The sequence below is a fragment of the Urocitellus parryii genome, chromosome 14 (assembly GCF_045843805.1).
Source record: "Urocitellus parryii isolate mUroPar1 chromosome 14, mUroPar1.hap1, whole genome shotgun sequence".
NCBI classification, from domain to species: Eukaryota; Metazoa; Chordata; class Mammalia; order Rodentia; family Sciuridae; genus Urocitellus; species Urocitellus parryii.
Genome location: NC_135544.1, coordinates 41,815,478 through 41,841,161, shown reverse-complemented (window position 1 = coordinate 41,841,161; position 25,684 = coordinate 41,815,478). Strand labels below are relative to the sequence as shown.

The following is a 25,684-nucleotide window of genomic DNA, read 5'->3' as shown; positions in this document are numbered from 1 at the left end:
TCTAATCAGGAAACTCAGGCCACAACCTAAAGAATCTCTTGATAATTTTAAGACTTCAGAAACTTGAGAATGATCAAAGTTTTAGAATCCTTTCTCTGACAAACGAATTCATTATGGCTTTATCTGAAGGAAGGATGCAGATGAGATTTCTCAGGTCTGATGCCAATATGCTGAAAATCTGGGTTAAAAGAAATGATGTACTTCCCTATTGAGGCAAGTTAAAATTTAAGTAAAGCTCTACAATTCTAGAAAAAAAAAAAAAGTACAAATGATTCCAAACATATTCAGAGTAGATCTCTTATGAGACCCAATTCTAACTGGTTTTCTGCGAGCTGCCTTAAAGGTAAAATGGAACCAGAATAGTTTGAAAAATTTAAGTGAATTACATTAATATCTGCATTTTATAAAATGCACTAAACCAATTTTGTCAAAAAATTTTTTGAACTAGAACTGCTGCTGGGCTAAGAACATAATCTTCCTGCCAAGTTCCCAGTGGGAGCAAATTTTCATTGCTCAGTTATAAACCTCTAGGGGGTGGAATGAGAAACTATGTGCATAATGGAAACTGTGACACAATCTTGATCGTATGAAGACTACCAGGTGCAGCAGTGACAGACTCAGAATTCTTCCAGCTCAGATCCTGGCCTCGAGCCTTGTGAGGTGGTTTGCACAGTTTTCTAATACAGACTCATGTGGCCAAATTCTGGGCACAACAGGCCAACTATCTCAGGCATTGAAAAAGCTTTGCCAAATAGAAGGTTCACAGACTCACAAACAGATGTAAGGCCCAGCTGCAGAGGCCCTTCATTCACATCTGTGCCCCGCCCTCTGCCTCACTTGGATTAAGCCTGTCTTTATGTGAACAGGGATTTAGGGCAGTTCTAAATCTCGGGAGTTCATGACTTCCATGGCACCTGCCGATCCACTTCCACCCAGTCTACTCCTCTTCATTATCATTGTCACCATCCTGGTTGGTGACTTCATTAACATCTACTTCTTTCCTGTCTTGAATCTCTCCCTGTCTCCAATTCATCCTACACATTTAATATTCTTAAGTGGCAACTCTATTTGTAGCTACCCATTGCTGAAAAATCATTAACAGCTCCCCAATGCCTGTAAGGTTAATCCTCAGACTAGTCCACAAAGCCATCAATGATCTGGCCTTAATCTCTATCGCTAGAGCTGCCATTATCACCATGAATGTACCAAACACCCCCTTAAGCTGGAACACGCTTCCCAGATATGGCCTCCGCTTCTCCCACTCCACACCTTGCTCGTGTTGGTTCCTTCCTCTGGGAATTTCTTTAACAGCATCTCTGCCCATCCACACCCTATCAATCTCTCAAAGCCTTACTCCAATTCTCCCCTATGAAATCTCCAGCCCCATGGCTGGAAGTAATTTCATGCTTGACTTAATCCCAGAGGCCTCCATGTATATTTCTTATGGCACTTAGCACAGTCTACATTGTATTATTAGCATCCGTGTCCCTGTCTCATTTATTCTACCAGACCATAATCTGCTTGAGGGGTGAGATGATGCTAAATTCACTTTATGTTTCACACTACCAAGTAGAGTTATATATAGTGATTATTGTTAAGCGTGCACCATGATGCAAAGGCCTAACCACACAGTAAAGCTATTTTTTAAAATGTATTTTAAATGTTTCTTTAAAAGGAATGAAATCCAGATACCTGCTACAACATAGAAGAACCTTGAAAACATCATGCTAAGTGAAATAAGCCACACACTAAAGGACATACACAGTATTGTGAGACATCCAGGACAGTCACTCCCAGAGATGGGAAGGAGAATGGCAGCTCAGGGCCTATGGGAGCCCAGACTGGGAGTTGTTGCTAAAGGATACAGAGTCTCAGGGTGGGACGGTGAATATTTCTGCAGATGGATGGTGGTGAATGGAATGGTGGTAAACAATGCACATGTACTTGATGCTGCTAAATTGCACATTGATAAATTGGTAAATTTTATCTGCATTTTACCACAGTTCAAAAAATGAGATGAACAAATGAATAAAAAGAATGGAGATAGTAGAAAAAAGAAAGGGAAGAAGAAAATTCCCCCTGATCTCTTTGCACAAAGAACTGAGGTGTAGGTGTGGGGTGTGGCTCAGATCCAATCGGGCCTTTGCATGGTTGTGTGATTCACTCACCTTCCAGGGACAGTTACCAGGGTAAAATTAGAGAAACAAGTCTCGCTGCCAAGTAAAGAAATTCCACTGATATCCAGTGCCAAACCTCCTGGTTTGGGCTACAGTAGTCTAGCTTTCACCCGTATTTTATTAGTACACATTTTCTATTTCCTTGATTCCTCTGGCTTTTCTTGTATTCTCTGAAGTTCTCAGATTTTCATTTCTAATCTCTCCTGGTTTAGCCCAAACTGGCCTCCCTGTAACGCTGGGAGCCGCTCAATCCGTCACCTCGGCCTGGGTGAGTAACCATCACTATTTTCTGCCAGTTGCCAGAGCAGTCTAATATCCAATTACGCATTTCACTCGCAAAACCGTGATAGCTGGCTTGGTAGCTTGCTCAAAGTCCAAGTAAATTATGTCTGTCGCTTCACCCAGTGGGTTCATTGTCACTGACTTACAGAAATTAATCATGTTGGTTAAGCCCGACTGCCTTTCTATATCCAATTTGTTTGTTTCCAAGTATTCTAGCCTAATCCCTGATCAAAGATCATAGGTTCTTTTCCAATTTAGGAGATGGGCTTATAGGTATGTGATTATCAGTTTAATTTCTAAACTTAAAAATACATAGAGACAGCTGACTTGCTGTGTCTCCCTAAGCCATACATACATATATGTATGTATGTATACGGGGGGGGGGGGTCTGTCACACATACTTTTATTTGCCATTTCTTCTGAAATATTTTATTTCTACTTTCTCTTTGCAATTTCCTAATTATTTTTTCTCAATCCTAAAATAGAGCCTAAAATATTTGTTCTATTATTTCTGCTGTCATCAATTATACATTTTCTGCCTCCAGGAAAGAGCGCTATTTCTTGCTTGTTTTCTTCAGTCTCTCTCACAAACACAAAAGAATCCTTTTGTTCCTTAGAGAATTCCCTCAGCTGACACTGAGACCTGTCAACACACTTCAAGGTTCGTCCTTCCTTATTATGAGACTGCTTAAGTCTTTACATCACATGAATGCTTCTCTCCATTGACAGCACTGGCAGCCCCAGTCACGTCTTTCTTTTTCTCTTTCTTTCTTTCTTTCTCTCTTTACTTCAAACTTTACTCATTTATTTATTTGTTTATTTATTCCTGTTACTTTAGAGATTTATGGGTCATGATTCGAGAGGTTTGGTGCTGGCTCTCATTATCATCTGTAGGGATCCCTATCTCATATTGCCCCGATATTATAGACTAAAAATATTTCTATGATTATAGACTAAAAATATTTCTATGAAAATCAATCAGCAAAAGTTCTACCAACAGAACCCTGGGCTTCTGCATTTTGAGAGGGCAAGAACTGTTGATGTTTATATTGTCAATCAAGGAAACACAACATCTTCAAGTGCTTTCTGAATCATACTGATATGAAAGTTGATTTTTTCCTTCATATTAAGCAGTAAATACTTTTTGCTGTGGTAAAATTTTTGAAATAGGCAAACAGGTAATCTCTAAATTATATACCTGGTAGCTTTTTATTTTTCCTGGTGCTGGGATTGAACCCAGGGCCTCACATGCTAAGCAAGTCCCCTACCATTGATTATATCCCCAGCTCTCCTTGGAAGTTTTCTATTAAAAAATTCATTTCTGGTGGATAATAGCCCATTTTCTTACGTTTTTACAGTCAGGCAGACTTAAGAATCCAAGCTAAATAAATACGATTCTCATCACTGTATGAAAGTAAAGGGCTATGAGAAGTTGGTCCTGCCAGCTATTGTGTTTAATATTCCACTGAACGTATGAATTATAAAAGTATAAACGTGGGCAGAAATCTTCTCCAAAGACCTATTTCCCACTCCTAAAAATTGAAATGGTTATATTAAAAAACGTGTGAGAGAATTCCAGAGTGCCCGAGCCCATCTGTCCCATCATTCAATTCTCCATGTTCCCTGTCTGATGTGCGTCCCTTGCTCCCTGAAACGCCATCACCTGTCTTCCTTAGTAATTTCTCCTTTTCAGGAGCGCTGAACAGCAGGAGCCTGCTGTTCCAAAAGAGCCCCTTTAAGAGGAAAAGGCTGGAATGCAGAAGCCACAGAGACGGAGGACATCTGGCAACTGAAAAGGAATGCATAATGGGGCAGGAGGCTCCCAGTGCCTGAGTCAGGGCCTGGGGAGTCTGGGCAAGTGAACCATCCCTGGAAACAGTCACACAAATACCAAAATGACAGAGAAAAGAGGACAGCGAGCCTCACGGAATGCAGGATCATCGCCTGGAGGGAAACAGGGAGCCTTTGGGACCAAAAGAAAGTACACAAGGGACTGGACTATCTCCAGGGACAGGACCTCCTGTCCCTGGAAAGCAGAGTAACAGCACTGCAAAAAAAAAAAAGCCTGCCGCTCAAAATAGGAGATCAAGTGAAGTCAGGACACAACTTCAAAGCTTTACCAGAGCACAACAGACGAGAGGAAGAAAGAATGATTCCAAGTGTAAGAAAGAGACGCTTTTTTTAGGATAATGTTTCATTTCTCAACTGGTTTTATAAGAATCAGAATTATTATTTAACTTTACTATAAAAACATACACTGTGCATTTTGTACTACATGCACACAGGTTGTTTGAAGTTTATTCTTTTCCGTTTTTCAGTTTTTTCCCCATATTTTTAAATTGGTGCATTATAGTTGTACATAATGATGGGATTTACTATTACATATTTGCACATGCACACAATATAACAATAAAATTTGGCCAATATCACTCCCCTGCACTTCATAGTTTTTTTTAATATTTATTTTTAATTGTAGATGGACACAATACCTTTTATTTATTTATTTTAATGTGGCGCTGAGGATGGAACCCAGCGCCTCACTTGTGCTATACAAGAGCTGTACCACTAAGCTCCAACCCCAGCCCTCATAGTTTAAGTAAAAAAGTATGCCACAAAATCATATAAATGAAGACTTTAGATTTTGATGAGTACAAATGTTCACATGGCTCTTATCTGAAAGACAAAGGTAAGTGCTGGGGACTTGGCTCGGTGGTAGAATGCTTGTTGGGCATGTGGGAGGCCAGACACTCTCCAGCACAGCAATAAATAAATAAATAAATTTTAAAAATGCAATGGTGAGGGGCTGGAGTTGTGGCTCAGTGGTAGAGCGCTTTCCTAGCATGTGTGAAGCACTGGGTTCGACTCTCAGCATCACATATAAGTAAACGAATAAAATAAAGATCCATCAACATCTTTAAATTTTTTTTTTAAATGCAATGGTGAAGTGAATTTAAGTAATTTTAAAATATAGTGTTTTATAGTAAGATCTCAGTTCTGTAACACAGAAAATGCTTTGAAAAAGGCAATACTTCCATGAATTTAAAATTTGCTTCATTTATGAAATGCAGGTCATGAGGGAATGAAACTTACAGAAACAATGAAACAGCACTTAAAGCAAAACGTTTGTTATTTGATGTGAAAATAGCACACTGCTTTTAGGGTTCTTCATGATGTGTTTTCCTGGGTAATGAATAGTATTTCATTCTCAGTTTGTATAATCCAAGTAGATTTTGTCTCATTAAGTGTATTTTCTCTCCTAACACACTCCTAGAATCCCACTGGCTGTGTCAAGCAGAACTGCTTCTGTTTCTGATCATTATTCAAGGCCAGAACCACTAAAACAGACCTCGTTATTCTGAGTGTACTGAACCAAGTCACTGGGTCAGGAGAAGAGTCAGAACTAAGACTAAGGACAGCCACACTCTTCTGGGTCAGGAGGAAGAAGGAAAGAATTCTCTAGCTACTTTAAACCAGCAGGTGATGATATCAACTTTTAATAAATGCAGAGGTTAAATAGAGAGAGTGACTGCTGGTAATGGAACAGAAGCAGGAAGAAGGAAGTAAATACGAGTCAGTTTCTGGTGACTGACAAATTTCATCTGCATCCATTCTGAAAATAAAGAAAAAGAAGGCCAGAGACCAACCCCACGGAAGAGATCTAGGGATGGGGGCAAAGGAGACCAGAGTACATTGCAGCAAGTGAATAGAGTCAGAGCTTGACCGTTATTACAAATTCAGCTAAAAATAAGGACACAAGAAAATATCTTAAGATATCAGATTGTATTTTCCAGCATAAAGCTTGCTATTCAGAGTTTTCTCCTAGAATGACAGTGAACTCACCTTTCACAAACAACAGGCCTAGAGTCATTTGCAACAGGACCCAGGGAGGAACATGCCTGACGAGGAGGTGGCGCAATGGGCACTGCGGAGTCCAGGGAGCTGGTCTTCCGATGGAAAGCATCCTGGGCCAGGGCTGCTCCTGCTGGTGCCGCGGTGACTGGGCCATCCCCGTCCACAGGGCAGGAGCCAGCTCGACCGTGGCCTCCTCCCAGGGGTAGCTCAGGACCCACGGCCCCCTGCAGGGGCAACTCGCCACCACTCAGCTCCATTTCCAGGGTGGGCGATGCTGGAGGGGATACTCGGGGCTTCCGTTTGGTGGAGGCACCAGACAGCAACTTCAATAACCCCTTTTTTTCTTTCTAGAAAAAGAGAAATAGGGACAGTAGTTGGAGACAGACAGCGCTATTGCTGTTGTAATCTATAGGCCCCTCCAGTTTCCGCTTTTCCTTGGATCTTTTGAAATTGTTTGTTGATACTTGGTTACTGGTAATCTGGTGACCAGTGTTTGTTTGTACAGGGTTAAACCTGAGGGTTGCTGCTGCTTCTCCCATTCAGCCTGCAGGCTTTTGTTTGTTCATTATCATCTTCTACTGAAGTAATGAGGATAAGCAGATAAAAAAGATAAAAGGAAGCTAATTCACAACAGGGGGACACTAGCCAAGAACAGAGTTACCTTAGATTAGGTAGAGGGGAGGACAAGGGAAGGGAGGGAAGAGCAGGGGATATGGGATAGGAAGTATAGAAGAATGAAATAGATATTATTATTTTATGTTTATATGTGACTGCATGACCAATGTGATTCTGTAACATGTATAATCAGAAAAATGAGAAATTATACCCCATCTATGTATGACGTATCAAAGTGAATAAATGCATTCTACTTTAACAAATAAAAAAAATTTTTTTTAAAGATACAACAAAAACCCACCAATTTATCTCAGTTTGATAAAAGTCTAAGTAGATATTTAAGGATAAAATGAAAAATTCAGATGATAGATTGAACTGTCTGAAATTCTGCCTATCCTGTCTCTACTGTAAGGGAGCTGAATGAAATGCAAACCTAACGGCATGTTATTCCACACCCACAGATTTGAGCCTCATCATTTACAGGAATGATACCTTCATCAGAGTGTAGGGCTAAACCATTTCTCACTCATCCTCACCTTGATTAAATTTAACTAGTCAATAATAACAAAGTCAAGTCATTTCTATTCTGCAGCTACTCCCTTGATAAGAAACTCAAAATGCCACATTTTAATGAAAGCATCAGTATATTAATACTTTAGTATCTTTTTTTGCAAGCAAATGCACAAATAACAATTTTCCCCAACAACCTCATTTCCCAGAAACCATCTCTTGAATTTTTGCCTCTTTAGACATCTTGCTTGGCTCTGCTAAGAAAGCCAGAGCTTGAACTAGCTTTCCTTCATTCACAAACTCGAAAGTGCCAATGTTTTTTGATGACCAGGCTTAACATCATTTTAAAATCATTATCTTAAATTGTTTTACTAAGATGTCAACCACATCATTAAGTCCTCTTTATGGAAACTCTGCATGAAAATGAAACATTTCATAGAGAACTATTTCTTTAGAAAACTCTGTAAGCAAATCAGAACTATTAAGGCCCACTAACGGTGACATGGAATTATCAGGGACCCACAAGGAAACAAAGCACTGAGAATTTTTTTCTTGGAAATATGAGTTAGCTCAGATACAGTTAAAAAAAAAAGAAAAACCCTTGGGGAAATGAATCTGAATCCACAATAACACAATTCCATTAGACCCAGAATGGCAGAAATGAGGAAGACGGAGCAATCATTTATCAGATGATGAGCAAGCATCCCTGGGAAATTGCACCACAGTCTCCATTTGCTTAATGCTGCTCACAGTATGCATTATCCCCTGGGCTGAAAATGGGAAGCAGGGTTAAGAGGGATAGGGAGTAAGTGCTAAGGTCATTTCTGTACCAGCTTGACTCGGGCTGTAGCTGAGCAGAACCGGATCCCTTCAACCCATTCCAAGGCTGAGCAAGATCCTTCTGCATCTCAAGGCCTGGGCTTCGACTCATCACACATATAATGTCACATTATCCAACAGGCTACCACCTGCCTTCCAATAAATGGGCCAACAAATTTGGACTACCTGCTTGAGTGTAGAAACTGTATCTTACACACCTCTATATTTTACACAGGACCTAGCACAGAGTCTTTCACCTATTAGAGCTGAGAGGCCAGGAAAATACTAGAACAGGATGAGACCCATGGAAGGAAAGCCAAATATTTAGCTAGTGACAGGGCTCAGAAGATAAAACAGGAGTTTTGTATTTCCCCAATGCAGAGGAGATAAAATCTTTCCTCTCTTCAAAGGTCAATGAAATGCCCTGACTAAATAGCTGCCAATGCTGTGGCCCTACTTCTTGGAAGGAGTCTGAGGTCAAAAGAGTCGAGCAATGTTCTGGGGAGATTAATGTCTGATAGCTTACACTTCGAAGGTAGCTATCAGCTGTGACTTCTAGCTATTCCTGCCATGATGTAAGAGGGCGCACACTAATCCCTGGACCCCCATGGATCTACCAAGAACATCGAGTCCATTGATAAATTACCATCTCAGCAAGCCACAGCTAAAGATGTTGCTTAAAAGCTCAGTACGGGGCACTCAGAAGAATATCAGATAACTGAAATGCACTCAGGGAACAGCCTTTAAAGTGATTAAGAAGAAAGATGACTTGGTTCATTGAAAATGATTAAACACATTAAATACAGCTTGCTTTAATGACTTCTAAGGGATGTGTTATCATCATCAACTGATGCTGACTACCCATGGAGCAGAAGGCAGAGGATTAGGTATCATGGCAGGGTGCAGGGGGTACAGGGAGGGGATGCTTACACAGGAAAGATGCAGCCCTAGTTCTAGGGAGCTGTGCTATTAATTTCATATTCTGGAGTTTTCTCTATTAGCAGAGCAACATGCCCCTTGGAAGAGATAACTACAAATTCAGACACTTATCATCTAAGGGCACCTTTGTTTTTTTTTTCTTTTCTTTTTTCTTCAAAATCAAACAGCAGAAATGGAAACTGGATGAATTAGTGCAGACTACACTTCAGCAAAGCAATTTTTTAAATGCAACGTTAGCACACATGAAAAAGGGGCCTATCTTTTAACATAAACCTTACTTAATAACTCATCTCCTGTGGGTTTTCCAATAAATTATTCCCAGATGAAATAATGTTTTTAGAATAATCGTTTTCCCTTCAGAAGAGCTGACGATTTAAAATAGCATCACATACCAACAAAACAAACAAACAAAAACCAAAACAACTATCAGCTTAATTCCTTTCTATCAGTCACATAACAGACAATGAGTCTGAGTGGGAAACATCAAGTTGGAGCTCTTTCCCGAGCAGAAATAAACTTTCTTTTAAAGACTCACAATTAAAAACATTCTCCCATTGAGTCTTCCATTTTTGTTTTGTTTTTGCCCTCAGACATGCAGAAATTAGCAAAAAAAAAAAAAAAAAAAAAAAGTAGTATTACTGGGCCATAGGCCATCAATAATCTATATAGCCAGACTCCTAAAACTCAGAATCAATTGTTCTTAGGTAAGGAATCTCAAAAACTAAATTCACGATTATCTACAGTAATCACTCACACTCTGAACAAGTATTTACAGAGTGTCTAACATGAAGAAGGCAAACTGCTAGACTCAGGAATACAATAGCAAATAAGACAAAGAACGACTCATGTTGCCTAGCAGAGATACAATTGTGGCTATAAAATAGGCCCTCTGCCAAGAATAAAGCAGGGTAAGGGGAGAGTGATGATGACCCGGGATGCTGCCTGAGATACAGGGGGCCAGGGGAGGGGTCTTTAAGGAGGGGGCCCTGTGGGAAGTATCATGTGAAATTGTAGACATGATCAAAACACCACTAGCTTCAAAAATTTTGTCAAAAGCTTTCAGAAAGGATTTCTACATTTATTCACAGCAACCTGATGAGGCAGGAATTAACTATTATTCTCAGTGCCTGAAGCTTTCTAAGCTTGCCTAAAATCATCATGCTAGCAAGGGGTGATGGTGAGATCTGAATCAGGCCCACGCTCTGCTCTTCTGTGTGTCCAGTGCAAGCAACGCCTCTGGAAGCGCCGGGGAATAATAGGAGCAGACACGTTTCCCTGTCACCACAGGTCGCAAAGGCTGCTCTCGGTTGAACTGTGTGTGTGGATCTGCACTTCGGGGAGCTGGTCTGGATCCCAGTTCTCAGCAAGGGCAGGACAGTGACTGTGTTCACGTCACAGGGAGGGTGGGCGGGAGGGTGGGCTTCCCTTCCAGCAAACAGAACGGCAGAACACACATAGACAATCTTATTTCTGACAGCAAAAGAAGAATGGGGAGGAAGGAAAATGGTTTGAGCAAAGAAAATAATCAGCAGGGACTTCAGGAAAAGGGCTCAGAATAGAAAACAATGAATCTTTAAAAACCGGATAGGAAGCTCTGCTTAAGAAAATCAAGAATAACAGACAGGTCCTTAAATGTTGGCTGACTGAAGAAAACCTGTGGTTGGCTCCTTAAGAGAGAATTGTGAGGAACTTGGGGGTGAGGAGTTGCGGCAGTAAATGTTGATGTTTTATCCATTTTTAGAAAAACAGCAGACAAAGCTGTTAAACTCATGATTATGAAAGAAATCAGGGATCTCATGGAAGGAAAAATAACAATGACAGAAAGGCCCAGATTTCAAACAAGTAATAACTGAGATTATGTTTGAAAATATAGAGTATTCCAGATAACTATGGTCCAATACAGAGTACACATACCAAGTTAGCTAGAGACTTTAACTCTGGGATGAAAATGTAACTTTTAGATATTCCTAAGATTTTGTAATACAGGACTTCCAAATAAAATACGGTTCAAAAGGAACAGCATAGGCAGAAGAGATTCTCATATACTTTTCCCTTGACTTGCTGATAGCTCAATCTCACAGAAAGCCAAGCACACTGCAATTCTGGATCTGATTCTGATCAACTATGGGGAGAGGAGACCAGCCAGGAGCTAGACATGCTCTCCAGGAGAAGCAGAAATACCAAGAACTTCGAAGAAGGCGCCCAGAAGAGACTGGAGGTAGGTTTGAACTCTTCCTTTTAAAAGAATTGATTTTAAAAGTTCAAAGAAAACATGTATGACATGAAACTCAAAAGGGAAGATGCTTCAAGAGGAAAGGGAAGACTCTCAAAATGAAATTCTACCCATACAATTGCAAATTATCTGGGCAGATGAAAATGTAGAGGCATCCAAAGGAACTGATGTGATTCCCCGGGGAGCAGCCTAATGGGGTCACATTTTTAAAGGACACATACAAAAAGATGAAGAGAAGGGCCCATAACAAAGAACATAGTATGGTGCATGGTGATTCAAGAAGGCTGAAGATCAGAATGAGCTTAAAGTTGCCAAAATGCTAAAGACAAAAAAAGAAAAAAAAATTAAAAGGGGATTTAAAAAGTTATATTTGAAACAAAAAGAACAAGAAAGACACAGATCTGCTATCTGGAGTGTACAATGGCTCTCAGATGGAAGGCGCAAAGGGAAGGATACTCTTCATACTGAAAAGGAAGAATAAATCTTGATAAGAGAGAAATGGGTGAAAAGAGGGATTGATAGATCAAATGGATACTCTTAACAGCTGAAGTACAACCAATAATCTATGAGAGACTAGTGAACTTGGGGATCAAGGTCAACTCAACAGGCAAACATGGGGACGTTTCAAAAAGAAGACAAGGTACTCTGCCGACTCGGAAATTCTAGAATAGTATTAAATGAAAGGATTACAAGCACTTAGGAAAGGAAATGACAATCTGAGCAGACTCTTCCAGGAAAAGTTTGCTGCCAGTGAGTGATAGCAAAAAGTGAGTTTGAAAGACATTTGCTCTCGATGTAGCATCTGGCAATTGGCCCCGTGATACCCTAGTAGAGGTGATTTAGGAATGTGGGCTAAAGGACCCTTAGTTGTGAGGATTCGTGATTATTTAAGTGATGATGATCATGGAATTACTGTACTATCAACAGACTTGGAACATCAAATGAAGTAGTAGACTTGAGAAGGGAAAACGTGGAAATCTGTGACATGATGAACAACTTCAAGAGTATGACCTTAAAAAAAGGAAGAAGAAATAAGGAGACAACTTTGCGAACATCTCGGGGCATCATGTAAAAGGATCGATATGTTCCACGAGGTCCCTTACAATGAAGGGAGGGCACAGGGAGACACATGTGCTCAGTGCCTTTGCTCTGAGCTAAGGGTGTCTGACGATGATCAGGGACCATCCAGAGTTAGGGCACTAGCAGCCCTTGTGGTGTCCTAGCACAGGCCGATAGCCATTGGTCAGGGATGAGTACTCAAGGGAATGATGATGCTCAGGGTCCTGGATTAGTTGCAGCTGTAACATTGCCACCAACTTCTGTGGTGAAAAGCAGTTCTTAAAATCAAGGGTGCTGGTAGGGCTCCATTCCTGGATGCTGTAGGAAAGGATGCTGCCGGGATTCTTTGGCTTGCTCCTTTCTCTCCTCACTCCTACCTCTGCTTCCCCTTCTGTTCTCTCCTGACCCCGCTGCCTCCCCTTCAGGAAAATCCTTATACTTAACCCTGGGTCTTCCCAGATAGGCACTCTTAATTTAAGCACATTTGTCAAATGCTTCTGTCCAGCAAGGAAACGTTTCCCCAGTTTCCAGGGATTAGGAGATGGACATCTCCGGGAGCCTCAGGAAACAAGTTTCAGAGATTCGATGAATGCTACACCAGGATTCCTGGGAAGGTAGGGGCTGAAGAGGCCCTTCCCCATCAGTGACCAGGGCCCTGGGACACACCGTGCCCATGCATTAAAATTTAAACCATAAAAATAATTCTTTTAATGATATTAACAAAGTTGGATGTGTCAGCTTGAACCCAAGTTTAATGTAGTTGATTATAAACACGGAATAGGTATCAATCTTTTTCAAAATTTCTCATGTAAAAAGTGAAATATTTTTAATAAGCGGTAAAGTTTATTTCCTTATAAATTCCTGTTTACAGGCTCACCTACCCATTTAAATACAGCAACATACATCACCGCTGAACCAGGTGCCGAGGGTTTGATTACCCTAGCGCTTCCGAGGACTGATCCACAACTTCAGGGGGAATGCATGAAATATTGAGGAACAAGTGCCGACTGCAGTACTATTATGCAGACCTTGCTACTATCTCTTCTCTCCTGGTCACATTTAATCACTATCAGTTTCTCTTTCCTTTAACTACCTGTCTCAAAACCCATCCATCGGTGAGTACTTGAAACAGTTTTCTACTTGTATTTTCTTTGATATTCAGCCCCAAGTGAAAAACATGAAAAATACATATGAGTTTAGAAAATCAATTTTCCCCTATATTTCAGGTCCTCTGAAGGAACCATGCTGATGTCAGATGTGCTGTAGATAAAATAAAGCCACCAGTAATACTTTTTTTTTTTTTGGCGGGGGTGGGGGTGGGTACAGGGGACTGAATGCAAAGGCACTCAACCACTGAGTCACATCCCCAGCCCTAGTTTGCATTTTATTTAGAGACAGGGTCTCACTGAGTTGCTTAGCACCTTGCTTTTTGCTGAGGCTGGCTTTGAACTCAGGATCCTCCTGCCTCAGCCTCCCAAGCCACTGGGATTTCAGGCATGCATCACAGCACCCGGCAACAAATAATACTTTTAATCAACATTTTCAACCCCCTTGTGTCTTCAAATTTTTCTTTCTTTTTATTTTTTAACAGATTTGTGAACAAGTGAACAGGAAAAATTAAGGACAGCAAAATGATGAAAGAATGAGTGACCCAAGAAGAAAGAAAATTCCTCCCAGAGACCAAGCTGCGAGAGGCGGCTCACCGAAGCCTCCCTAATGCCCACAGAGGGCCGGGCAACTGGCAGGAGTCTGAGTGCACGACAGGGTGGTGCGCTGTTTCCTCCCCACTGTGTTCCTGGCTCAGGGACAGTGACTCACCCGTGGTAAGCACCAGAAGGACTCAAACAAAGAGTATGTGCATTAGTGAGACACCCCGGGACACGGCCCCGGCAGAGAAGGGTGCGCTCTTACCTTGCTGTCCTTGTCTGGTTTGCTTGCTGAACCGCTCCCACAAGCTGATGAAGAGCCGTCTGGAGATGTGGGAAGTCCAGGGAGAATGGTCACTGTCCGGCCACTGGGCTCGGCTTCCAGAGAGGCAGCGGTGATGCTCGGGGAGGTCAGCGACGTGGCCGCAGCACAGGCCAGCGGGGCACTGGCTCGACTGATACCGACAGCAGCAGCGTGGGCAGCGGAGCCTGCCACTGGAGGCAGAGGCTGGGGGGAGGCCAGTGAATGGTGGGGCAGCCCCACAGATGCAGGCCCGAGGCAGGCGGCATTCTGTACCTGGATGGGCGTCACCGCTGCCGTGGGGCGTTCTTGGTTATGTGCTGCAACTGGTAGACGACAGGAGGAAAAAGTCAACTTCCTACCAAATGCTACTCATTGAAACATGAGTCAGTTTGCTGCATCACACACAATGAAAGGTTGCTCCTGCTACTTATTACAATAAAGAATGGATGGATAGTAATTTAAATGCAATTAAAATCTTGGCTGGATCTCTAGACACTATTTTCCTTCCAGATCAGCCCTGGATTCTGTTGAGAACCTAGAGGTTCATCTATAACCCCAAACCCTGTAGTTAAAGAGAACACCTTTCCACACAGAATAGGTTTTTGATGGTTCTCTACAGTGTTGAACAATATCAGCCTCAAGTCCTTTTTCGATTAACCATTCCTCTTTTCTTTTTTTGAGTTGGGGGTCTTGCTATGCTGCTCAGACTGGTCTTAAACTTATGATCCTCTTACTACAGCCTCTTGAATAGATGGGATTATAGACAGTCCTGTGTCATCATGCCTGGCTCATAACGAACCATTTCTCTTCTTTTTTCCGATAGAATTTACAAGCCTTTAGTTTACCCCACCATTGTTACCCAAGATTCTCAGTAGGTTTTCAATGCTACAGAACCAAGAAAGCTATTTAAGATTCTACTGGGTCTAAAATAGATTCACAACTTAGTTCATCAACAATGATCAACACACCAGTTGGCAAAGAATCATACAGTGGTCACAGAGCTAGGAACAGTGATATCTGAGACTTAACAATCTTGATTACAGAAGTCATATTTTCTTTTACTCTTTGGACAGGGTTTCACTAAGTTGCCTTGGCTGACCTCCAAGTTGAGATCCTTCTGCCTCAGCCTCCAAAGTAGCTGGGGTTACAGGCATGAGCCACCATTCCCAGCTTATTCTACTGTTGTTCATCATTTTAATATTATACCTAATTTTCTCAACCTCTGCCACAAATTATCTGCTATTAGACAGGCAAATTCTTTCCCTGATGTGCCCTGGTCTTCTCCTCTTACCTGTCCTCACTGCGTTGCGGGCCTGGTTGACTGTCATTTGCCCAGTCATGTGCAACAGGACCTTCGTCTGAGGACTTGTCTGGATGTGAGCTGCTGATACCACAGCCGTGGGGACGACACTGGGTGTCCCGGCCACACCATTTCCCTGGAGCTTCTGGACAGGCCCTCCTGCAGTGGAGGGACTGACCATGGTCACTCCTCGACTAGTCTGACCCGCGGTAGACATAGGGACTTTAGCCTGGGAAGCATTTGTCACCGCCCTGCCAAGACAGAAACAGAAAGAAAGCCCAATCCATCAGCAAAATGAGAGATAGAACAATTAAATGCAAGAAAAATGACTCAGGGCTTTAAAGATAGAAGGTTATAAAAAAAATGAATGGAATTATTTTTACAAAGTTTTTAAGAAGAGCAAATTCAAAGAAATGATGGCCCTGAGGCAGAGAAAGGTCTTGAAATTGTTCTGAGTCACCAGAGACCAACACGTCACACTCTGCTCAAGAATATACAGTCGCTGGGTTCGGTTTTCCACATCACAAACCAAGCATCCCACTGACTTCCAACGTCCTGGATTCTCCTGCTTTCACCTACCAGACAAGCCAAGTGTGTTCCCTTAAATAGCCTCATTTCCACAGCTTCTGACCTTCTCTCTGCTTGCCTCGGACACATCACTCAAGTGCCTGTGCGCGCGCGCGCGCACACACACGTATGCACACATTCTGGGAATGTCCTTTCTGGCTGCTCTTGACCAATTTCAGTCTCATTTCTTTCAAGACCCAGCACAAATCCCATCATTTCCAGAAGTCTTGCCTGGGGTCCAAGTTTAAGATCTTATGGTTCCACTGTTTCATGCAGATTCCTTCCTTTGTTCTGTTTTTATATTCAACACAGGTATCTTAATTTAATTTCGCCCTTGATTACAAAATGTGTATTCTTTTTTTAGAAATAAATCCCGTGTTAATGCTGATGATGCAGTGAAAGTTCCTTGAAGGTAGGACCAGTATAAAATGGGACTTTTCTGTTCCTTCAGTATTTGCACATTTTGGGGGGGTACGGCCAGCTCTGAACAAATTTATTTCCTATGAATGTAATTATAGTAAGTACAAAGTGATTTTGTATAATGTATTTTTTTTATATTCCTAAAATCATTTAGACAATGACCATTCTGTTTAGAGCAATTCTCTGATAGGGTATTTTAATAGCACAAACATCCTTCTTATTTATCATGATGACTCAGAGAGCACTTGCTCTAAGCAAGAATTGCTCCGGAGTTAAACAGACTTATGATAATCTGTTTTTGAATCTCAGCTTGACCAACTTCATTTATTTACTGTTGTTTGTTGTAGGTTCCGTATTTATTATTATTATTATTATTATTTTGCACCAAGGAGGTTTTATCTGCCATTTTCTGGATGGGCTGGATTCTGAATGTCGATTTTAACATATACAGAATAGAAGGTTTATATTGATTAAAAATTTGCAAGTCAAATTAAAGCTAACATTCTGTCACCATATGCAACAATAGTGATTTTCATTTGATTAGGCTGCTAGCCAACCTATAAATCAAGGCTAACAGCTGACAAACATGTCAGTTCATTAAGTCGTTTGTTTAAAATCAGGACATTTGAAGAATGATTTAACATAGTTAAACCTAGACTATTATTAAAAGTCCAATGGTCAGAACCTGGGGCTCTTTCCATGTTGATCCTAATTACTGGTCATTTCCTTTAGTTCCTGAGAATAGTTTCCTCAGTGACCAGAAGGTAAATTATCTTTAAATAAAATAGAGAAAAATCTTACATATATAAAGTGCCTATCATTCTGTAATAGGATTTTCTATGATACTTTGGGCCAGATTATTCCTGTGGGGTGGGGTAGGGGGCTGTCTTGCACACTGTAGGATGGAACAGCATCTCTGGGCTCTACCTAGTAAATGCCATCAGCACCCCACACCTTCAGTTGTGACCAAATGTCCATCAAAATTATGTTCAGTTACTGCTAAATGTCCCCAGGGGAACAAAACTGCTCTTATTTAAAATGGATCAACACCATATTTAAGGCATTTTTATTTCTGACTAAGAATTCACAGGTAATTGCCCAGTTAATGACTGGATATAGATCCACACGGTATGGGCTTGAGACCTTCTTCAGTGTCATCTCAGACAAGTTATTTGATCTCTCTATGCCTCAATTTCCTCACTTATTAAGTGGGGGATAATAACAGTAACTACATCAATGACGTGTTTAAGGACTGAGAGGTGATAAATGTAATGGGTTTAGAAATCAGCATGCCTGGTATATAGTAGGCATTATATAACAGAAAAGTATTAATAACATAGCTCTTATTTCAAACGTTATTCCTTTTATTTTCTAGTAGGAAAACAACTGAAAAGGGTACAGTTGAGTCTTCTAAAATATAAATTAAAGAAAATAACTTCCAACCCAGTATATTTATGGTAGAAACCTATAATTTCACACATATCCATGTGAAAAGTAAGCTAAGATCTTAGCATTAAAAGGGGTTTTAGCAGATATAGATATGGATTTTAAAAACTTTGGCTATGTAACAGGCAATTATAATGTGAGAAGAAATATGAACAGGCTGGAAATCCTGGGAAAGAACAAAGCTGTTCTGTTTAGAACTTAGTAAACCATTTACTCAAAACCATACCTTGTGATGGGTGCCACGTAATTGCCAGGGAAAACCCCGATCTTGCTAGTATGCATTGATGTCCCTTTGAACCAGCCATCCTGGCAACGCTCAAACACTAAAAACATCTCCCCTTTTCTCAGTTCTAGTTCATCCTCTTTCCGGGGAGTGTACGGGTAGATAGCCACATACCTAGAATAGGAAGAAAACAACTGATCTCAGGCTAACAGACATACACCCAGGTGCTCAAAACTCTTGTTTGTTACAACATCTTCAATGTTGTACAAATGTTACTGAAAGCACAAACTTTTAATCTATAAGTAGCATTCGCAAGTTTCCCTAGAAAGAGATTTTGCTGTTTACATTTTAAATGGAGTTACAGGCCTTCCTTGCCAAGATTTTCTCCTCCCAGGGTGGAAAAGTATCCATCAAATGGTATTTGTATGGTGTAACAGAATTAATGCTGTTTCTTTTTTAAAAAATATTTTTTAGTTGTTGATGTATATTTATTTATGTGTTTGTTTGTTTATTTATTTATTTATGGTGCTGAGGATTGAACCCAGTGCCTCACACATGCTAGGCAAGCCCTCTGCCACTGAACCACCACCCCAGCCCTTTAATGCTGTTTCTAAGAGTGCCTTATGTACTGCTATGGATTAGGTTCCCACTGGGAAAACTGGGCACTTCAAATGGCACTTGATAGACTTGGGAAGTAGCCTCAAATGAGGACATATGGTATAAAATCCCATTGAGAAGCACAATATGCTGCCTTCCAAACACAAGCTCAACCAAGAGGCTTGGGCTGCACCTGTTTGTACATGCTCAGCCAGGAAGGAGATGGCATTTGAAAAACTCAGAGGAAAAGAAGGTCTAGGTCATAGAGAGTACAAAACAACGCCACAATGTAAAGTAATTCTGCCTATCAACACCTGAAAACAGATACTCAAACTAATCTACAGTTCTGACTGGTGCTGTGAACAATCAGGATTTGCAAAAATCTTATATTGCATTCTGCCACTAATAAACTCTGGACAGAATAATAAACTTTTCTGGATAATTATTGCTGGGATGTAGAGTTTTTTATACCTAGATCTGATTTGTTTTTTTAACATATATTTTAAAATATTTTTTATTTGTTCTTTTATAGTTATATACAACAGTAGAGTGTATTTTGACATATTATACATAGGAGTCCAACTTCCCATTCTTGTGGTTGTACATGATGTGGAGTTATACTGGTTGTGTATTCATATATGAATATAGGAAAGTTATGTCCAATTCATTCTACTGTCTTTCCTATTCCCAACCTCCCTCCCTTCCCTCCATTCCCCTTTGTCTAATCCAATGAACTTCTGTTCTTCCCAACTCCCTCTTATTATGTGTTAGCATCCGCCTAGATCTGATTTGTGTGGAACACCTTCCTGTTTCTTAGTGCCCTACTACAAGGAATGAAAATCAAGACCAAAAGCTCAAATAGGAGTTATATATATATAAAAAAAAGGCAGTTCCCCACACATTTGCTATTAGAAAGAAGAAAACGGCATGTTTCCCTAACTGTGAAAGGCCATTCCACAGCAAGAGAGCTGCCTAGCACGCTGATGTGTTAGGCTCATTCTGTTTCAGCAGTTTCCTAATTATATGCATGACCAGGCAGAGGTCTGCAGAACACCAACTACTTGGTGGGCCATAAGCCTGTCAGCAGCTCATATCAGAAAGGTGTGTTTCTACCTTTACTGTTTAGGCTTAGTTTTAAGTGAATACTTAAGCAGTAATAAATGACATCCTCACTTACACACTTGGGCGAGTCTGAGGCCGTAAATGTGCAATCTGGTCAGTGGATCCTGCCACAGGCCTGGGTCCCATTCCAGCAGCAGCGGCGGCAGCAGCAGCAGCAGCAACAGCAGCAGTAGCGCCTGGTGGTGTGGAGGCGAGGACAGTGGCAGCCAGGAGAGGGGGTGGTGGAAGGGGAGGATTCATGGTCTAGTATAGAAAAAAGAAAAGGAGGGGGAAACAAAATATTTATTAACATCTGCTATGGAAGGTGGGAGGGAAAAGGCACCAGAAATCTATACAAGATTCGAATGGAATCCATACAGAGCAGAACCAGCAAGCTGCCTCCTATGAGACCCCCTTTAAAAATTCATCTTCAAGCCACAGCAACTTTTTTTTTTTTTTTTTTTACCAAACAGGTAAGTAATCACTCTTGGAAAGAGGAAAGAGGAAAAGGGGGAAAAAATAAAGAAATGATGCCGTGTAATTTTAAGATTAATAGCACTTTAAAGTACAAACTGGGACCAGAATTCAAATGCCTGTTGAGGGGGCAGCTATGTCATGCTGTTTGCTAGGAATTAATTTGTGATTGTTTCTGTAACCTGAAACTTAAACACAACACAAAACAATTTAGAGGCATTATATCTCAAATCATTCCTTTGAAAGAAAATTTCTTTTGATGCTTGGTCTCCAAAAAGCCCAAACAATAGCGTGCCACAGTCACTGGGCCATTGTTGCTATTTTGGCTTATTCTTTTCTCAACTCTGCTAGCTTTTGAAATTTAGGACTATCAAGGCTGGTAATCTTTAACAAATACACCAGTGAAAAGCTGCTCCTTCCTTTATGGGCACAGTCTAATGGGGTTCTGCCTACAGGACTCCAAGTCTTTTGAAAATCAATGGAGCAATTGTTACTTTCTGATCTATAAACTCCAGATGATTCTCTAGGGTCTGCATATTGAAACTCCTGGGAAAACAAGCACTGCCTGAAAACCCACCACCCCCTCCCCCAATCTTTGAAGCCCATAATCGTAAAAATTGAATCAGAAGAGAAATAAGGAGACTAATAGATGTACCTACCTAGCATAAATGGCTTCTATGCATCAGCATATTGATGAGAAAAATTTAGTGATTTCTAAACATAGCTCATAAGTCATTCTGTTTCTATTTTTTTGGAATAAAAATTTGAATCTCATCAACATGTACATTATCTATTAACTAGGGATGTGGTCGTTCCACCTAAGGACAACAACCAGGTCCTGGAAGACCATCCCCAAGGTCCCTATGGGCCCGGTTGCACCAGATTATCTCTACTAGGTGTACTACCAGTCACCATCCTGTTGCAAAAGCAACAGGGAGGCTTGCATGGGGTTACCTCTCTGTTTTTTCCTCCTGCTAACAGCCAACTTCTGCTGATGATCCTCTTTCACTCATTCTGTAATCCAATACCTCTATATTCTTACATCCTACCTCATAAACATCACATCCTACTCCCTCCTTCTCTCTGTGCACCACTAGAAACTATAAACTCTTATGAAACCCTACTGACTATATGCTAGAAGATGATCGTACTCATCATTTCTGTTTATAGGGGCAAAACTGTAACTGTCTAAACAGAAGCTAATTGATTTATGGCTGCATATTAGTTGTTGTGGGTGCTCTAAACATTGATCTCCCCCATAAAGGTGATATATTCCTAACCTGCAGGGACACTACAAGATTATAGGGTAGAAACTGCAATACCTCAGATTCGCACTGCAAGAGAGTAAGACACATAGACAACATGAAAAAACAAGGGAGGAAAACACCCCAAACAAACCAAGATACTATAACAATAGAATCCATTGACAGCACAGTAGATGAAATGACAGAGAAGGAGTTCAGAATGTGCATAATTAAAATGATCAGGGAATTAAAGAATGACCTAAGAGAACAAAAAAAAGGCAAAAATTGATCACACCAACAAAGAGATAAGAGAGCAAATACAGGTAGCAAAAGACTACTTCAAGAAAGAAAGAGATTTTGAAAAAAACAAACAGAAATCAATGAAATGAAGGAAACAATAAAACAAATTTAAAAACTCAATAGAAAGCATCAACAACAGACTAGATCACTTGGAAGACAGAACCTCAGACAATAAAGACAAAATATACAATAAAGTGTGTGTGTGTGTGTTTGTATGTATATATGCTAATTGATTTATGTATATGTATATATACATATATATATATACATATATACATATACATGTATATATGTATACATATACATGTATATATGTATATATATATGTATATATACATATACATAAATCAATTAGCATATATACATACAAACACACACACACACACACAAACACACAATCAAATATAAAATAAAGTTGACCACACAGTGACGATGGTAGGAAACCATGAATCTAAGAATTATGGGATAGCATCAAAAGACCAAATCTAAAATTTATCAGGATAGAGGAAGGCACAGAGTTTCAAAACAAAGGAATGCACAATCTTTTCAATGAAATAATATCAGAAAATAAAGAATGTATTGGAAAATCAAATACAAAAGATTTACAGGACATAAAATGCACAAAATTACAACAGATCTATACCAAGGCACATTAAAATAAAAATAACTAGCATACAGAATAAGGATAGAATTTTAAAGGCCAGAAGAGAGAAGAATCAGATTACATATAGAGGGAGACCAATTCAGATCTCAGCAGACTTTTCAGCCCAGACCCTAAAGGACAGGAGATCCTGGAACAACATATACCAAGCTCCAAAAGAAAATGGGTGCCAACCAAGAATCTTATATCCAGCAAAACAAAGCTTCAGATTTGATATGAACTGAAAACCTTTCATGATAAACAAAAGTTGAAAGAATTTATAGCAAGAAAAACTGCACTAGAGAGCATCCTCAGCAGAATATTCCAGGAGGAGGAAATGAAAAACAACAATGACAATCAACTAAGGGAGGAACTACATTAAAGGAAAGGCCAATCAAAGGAGAAACCAAGTCAAGTTAAAAACCAAAAATAAACCAAAATGACAGGGAATACAAACCATATTTCAATAATAACCCTGAATGTGAATGGCCTAAACTTATTAATTAAAAGGCATAGACTGGAAGATTAGAAAAAAAAAAAAAAAGACCCAACAATATGCTGCCTTCAAGAAACTCATCTCACAGGAAAAGACATCCACAGACTCAAGGTGAAAGGATGGGAAAATAGCCCCTTTATCAAATATAAGATAGTTGTAATTTTGTGGATTGGTTTCTGTGTCCTCTATTCTGTACCATTGGTCCACCCGCCTGTTTTGGTACCAGTACCATGCTGTTTTTGTTACTATTGCTCTGTAGTATAGTTTGAAGTCTGCTATCGCTATACCGCCTGATTCACACTTCCTGCTTAGAGTTGTTTTTGCTATTCTGGGTCTTTTATTTTTCCATATGAATTTCATGATTGCTTTATCTATTTCTACAAGAAATGCTGTTGGGTTTTGATTGGCATTGCATTAAACCTATAGAGAACTTCTGGTAATATCACCATTTTTATGATGTTAGTTCTGCCTATCCATGAACAGGGTATATTTTTCCATCTTCTAAGATCTTCTATTTCTCTCTTTAGGGTTCTGTAGTTTTCATTGTATAAGTCTTTCACCTCTTTTGTTAGGTTGATTCCCAAGTATTTTATTTTTTTTGAGGATATTGTGAATGGAGTGGTTGTCCTCATTTCCATTTCAGAAGATTTGTCGATGATATACAGAGCATGCAATGGAGGAAGGATAGCATCTTCAACAAATGGTGCTGGGAAAACTGGAAATCTATATGCAACAAAATGAAACTGAATGCCTTTCTCTCGCCATGCACAAAAGTTAATTCAAAATGGATCAAGGAGCTTGATATCAAATCAGAGACACGGCGTCTGATAGTAGAAAAAGTTGGCTACGATCTACATACTGTGGGGTCGGGCTCCAAATTCCTCAATAGGACACCCATAGCACAAGAGTTAATAACTAGAATCAACAAATGGGACTTACTCAAACTAAAAAGTTTTTTTTTTCTCAGCAAAAGAAACAATAAGAGAGGTAAATAGGGAGCCTACATCCTGGGAACAAATCTTTACTCCTCAAACTTCAGATAGAGCCCTAATATCCAGAGTATACAAAGAACTCAAAAAATTAGACAATAAGATAACAAATAACCCAATCAACAAATGGGCCAAGGACCTGAACAGACACTTCTCAGAGGAGGACATACAATCAATCAACAAGTACATGAAAAAATGCTCACCATCTCTAGCAGTCACAGAAATGCAAATCAAAACCACCCTAAGATACCATCTCATTCCAGTAAGATTGGCAGCCATTATGAAGTCAAACAACAACAAGTGCTGGCGAGGATGTGGGTAAAAGGGTACACTTGTACATTTCTGGTGGGACTGCAAATTGGTGCGGCCAATTTGGAAAGCAGTATGGAGATTTCTTGGAAAGCTGGGAATGGAACCACCATTTGACCCAGCTATTCCCCTTCTCGGTCTATTCCCTAAAGACCTAAAAAGAGTGTACTACAGGGACATTGCTACATCGATGTTCACAGCAGCACAATTCACAATAGCAAGACTGTGGAACCAGCCTAGATGCCCTTCAATAGACGAATGGATTAAAAAAACTGGCATTTATACACAATGGAGTATTACTCTGCATTAAAAAATGACAAAATCGTGGAATTTGCAGGGAAATGGATGGCATTAGAGCAGATTATGCTAAGTGAAGCTAGCCAATCCCTAAAAAACAAATGCCAAATGTCTTCTTTGGTATAAGGAGAGTAACTAAGAACAGAGTAGGGAGGAAGAGCATGAGAAGATGATTAACATTAAACAGGGACGAGAGGTGGGAGGGAAAGGGAGAGAGAAGGGAAATTGCATGGAAATGGAAGGAGACCCTCATTGTTATACAAAATTACATACAAGAGGAAGTGAGGGGAAAGGAAAAAAGAAAAAAAAACAAGAGAGAGAAATGAATTACAGTAGATGGGGTAGAGAGAGAAGATGGGAGGGGAGGGGAGGGGAGGTGAGGTGGGATAGTAGAGGATAGGAAAGGCAGCAGAATACAACAGACACTAGTATGGCAATATGTAAATCAGTGGATGTGCAACCAATGTGATTCTGCAATCTGTATATGGGGTAAAAATGGGAGTTCATAACCCACTTGAATCAAAATGTGAAATATGATATGTCAAGAACTATGTAATGTTTTGAACAACCAACAATAATTTTTTTTTTTAAAAAGGATGGGAAAATAACATATCACTTACATGGACCATGTAAATAAGCAGGGGTTTCCATCCTCATATCAGATAAAGTGGACTTTAAACCAAAGTCAGCGAAAAGGGATAAAGAAAGGCATTTCATACTACTCAAGGGAATCATACATCAGCAGGACATAACAATCATCAAGATCTATGCCCCAAACAACAGGACAGCTATGTATATCAAACAAGCTCCTCTCAACTTCAAGAATCAAATAGGCCATAACACAA

General features: G+C 40.2%; 1 protein-coding gene across 1 annotated transcript in view; it reads right to left on the bottom strand.

Annotated features, from left to right (window-relative positions):
- Positions 1-25,684, bottom strand: part of Sh3rf1 (SH3 domain containing ring finger 1) — a 163,052-nt gene that overhangs the window by 4,160 nt on the left and 133,208 nt on the right. The window contains exons 7-11 of the mRNA XM_026389753.2: positions 20,167-20,354; positions 18,396-18,566; positions 15,728-15,987; positions 14,398-14,759; positions 6,300-6,658 (exon numbers count right to left, since the gene is read on the bottom strand). Of these exons, the coding sequence (XP_026245538.2) occupies positions 6,300-6,658; positions 14,398-14,759; positions 15,728-15,987; positions 18,396-18,566; positions 20,167-20,354 (1,340 nt within the window). The remainder of the gene's footprint in view (positions 1-6,299; positions 6,659-14,397; positions 14,760-15,727; positions 15,988-18,395; positions 18,567-20,166; positions 20,355-25,684) is intronic.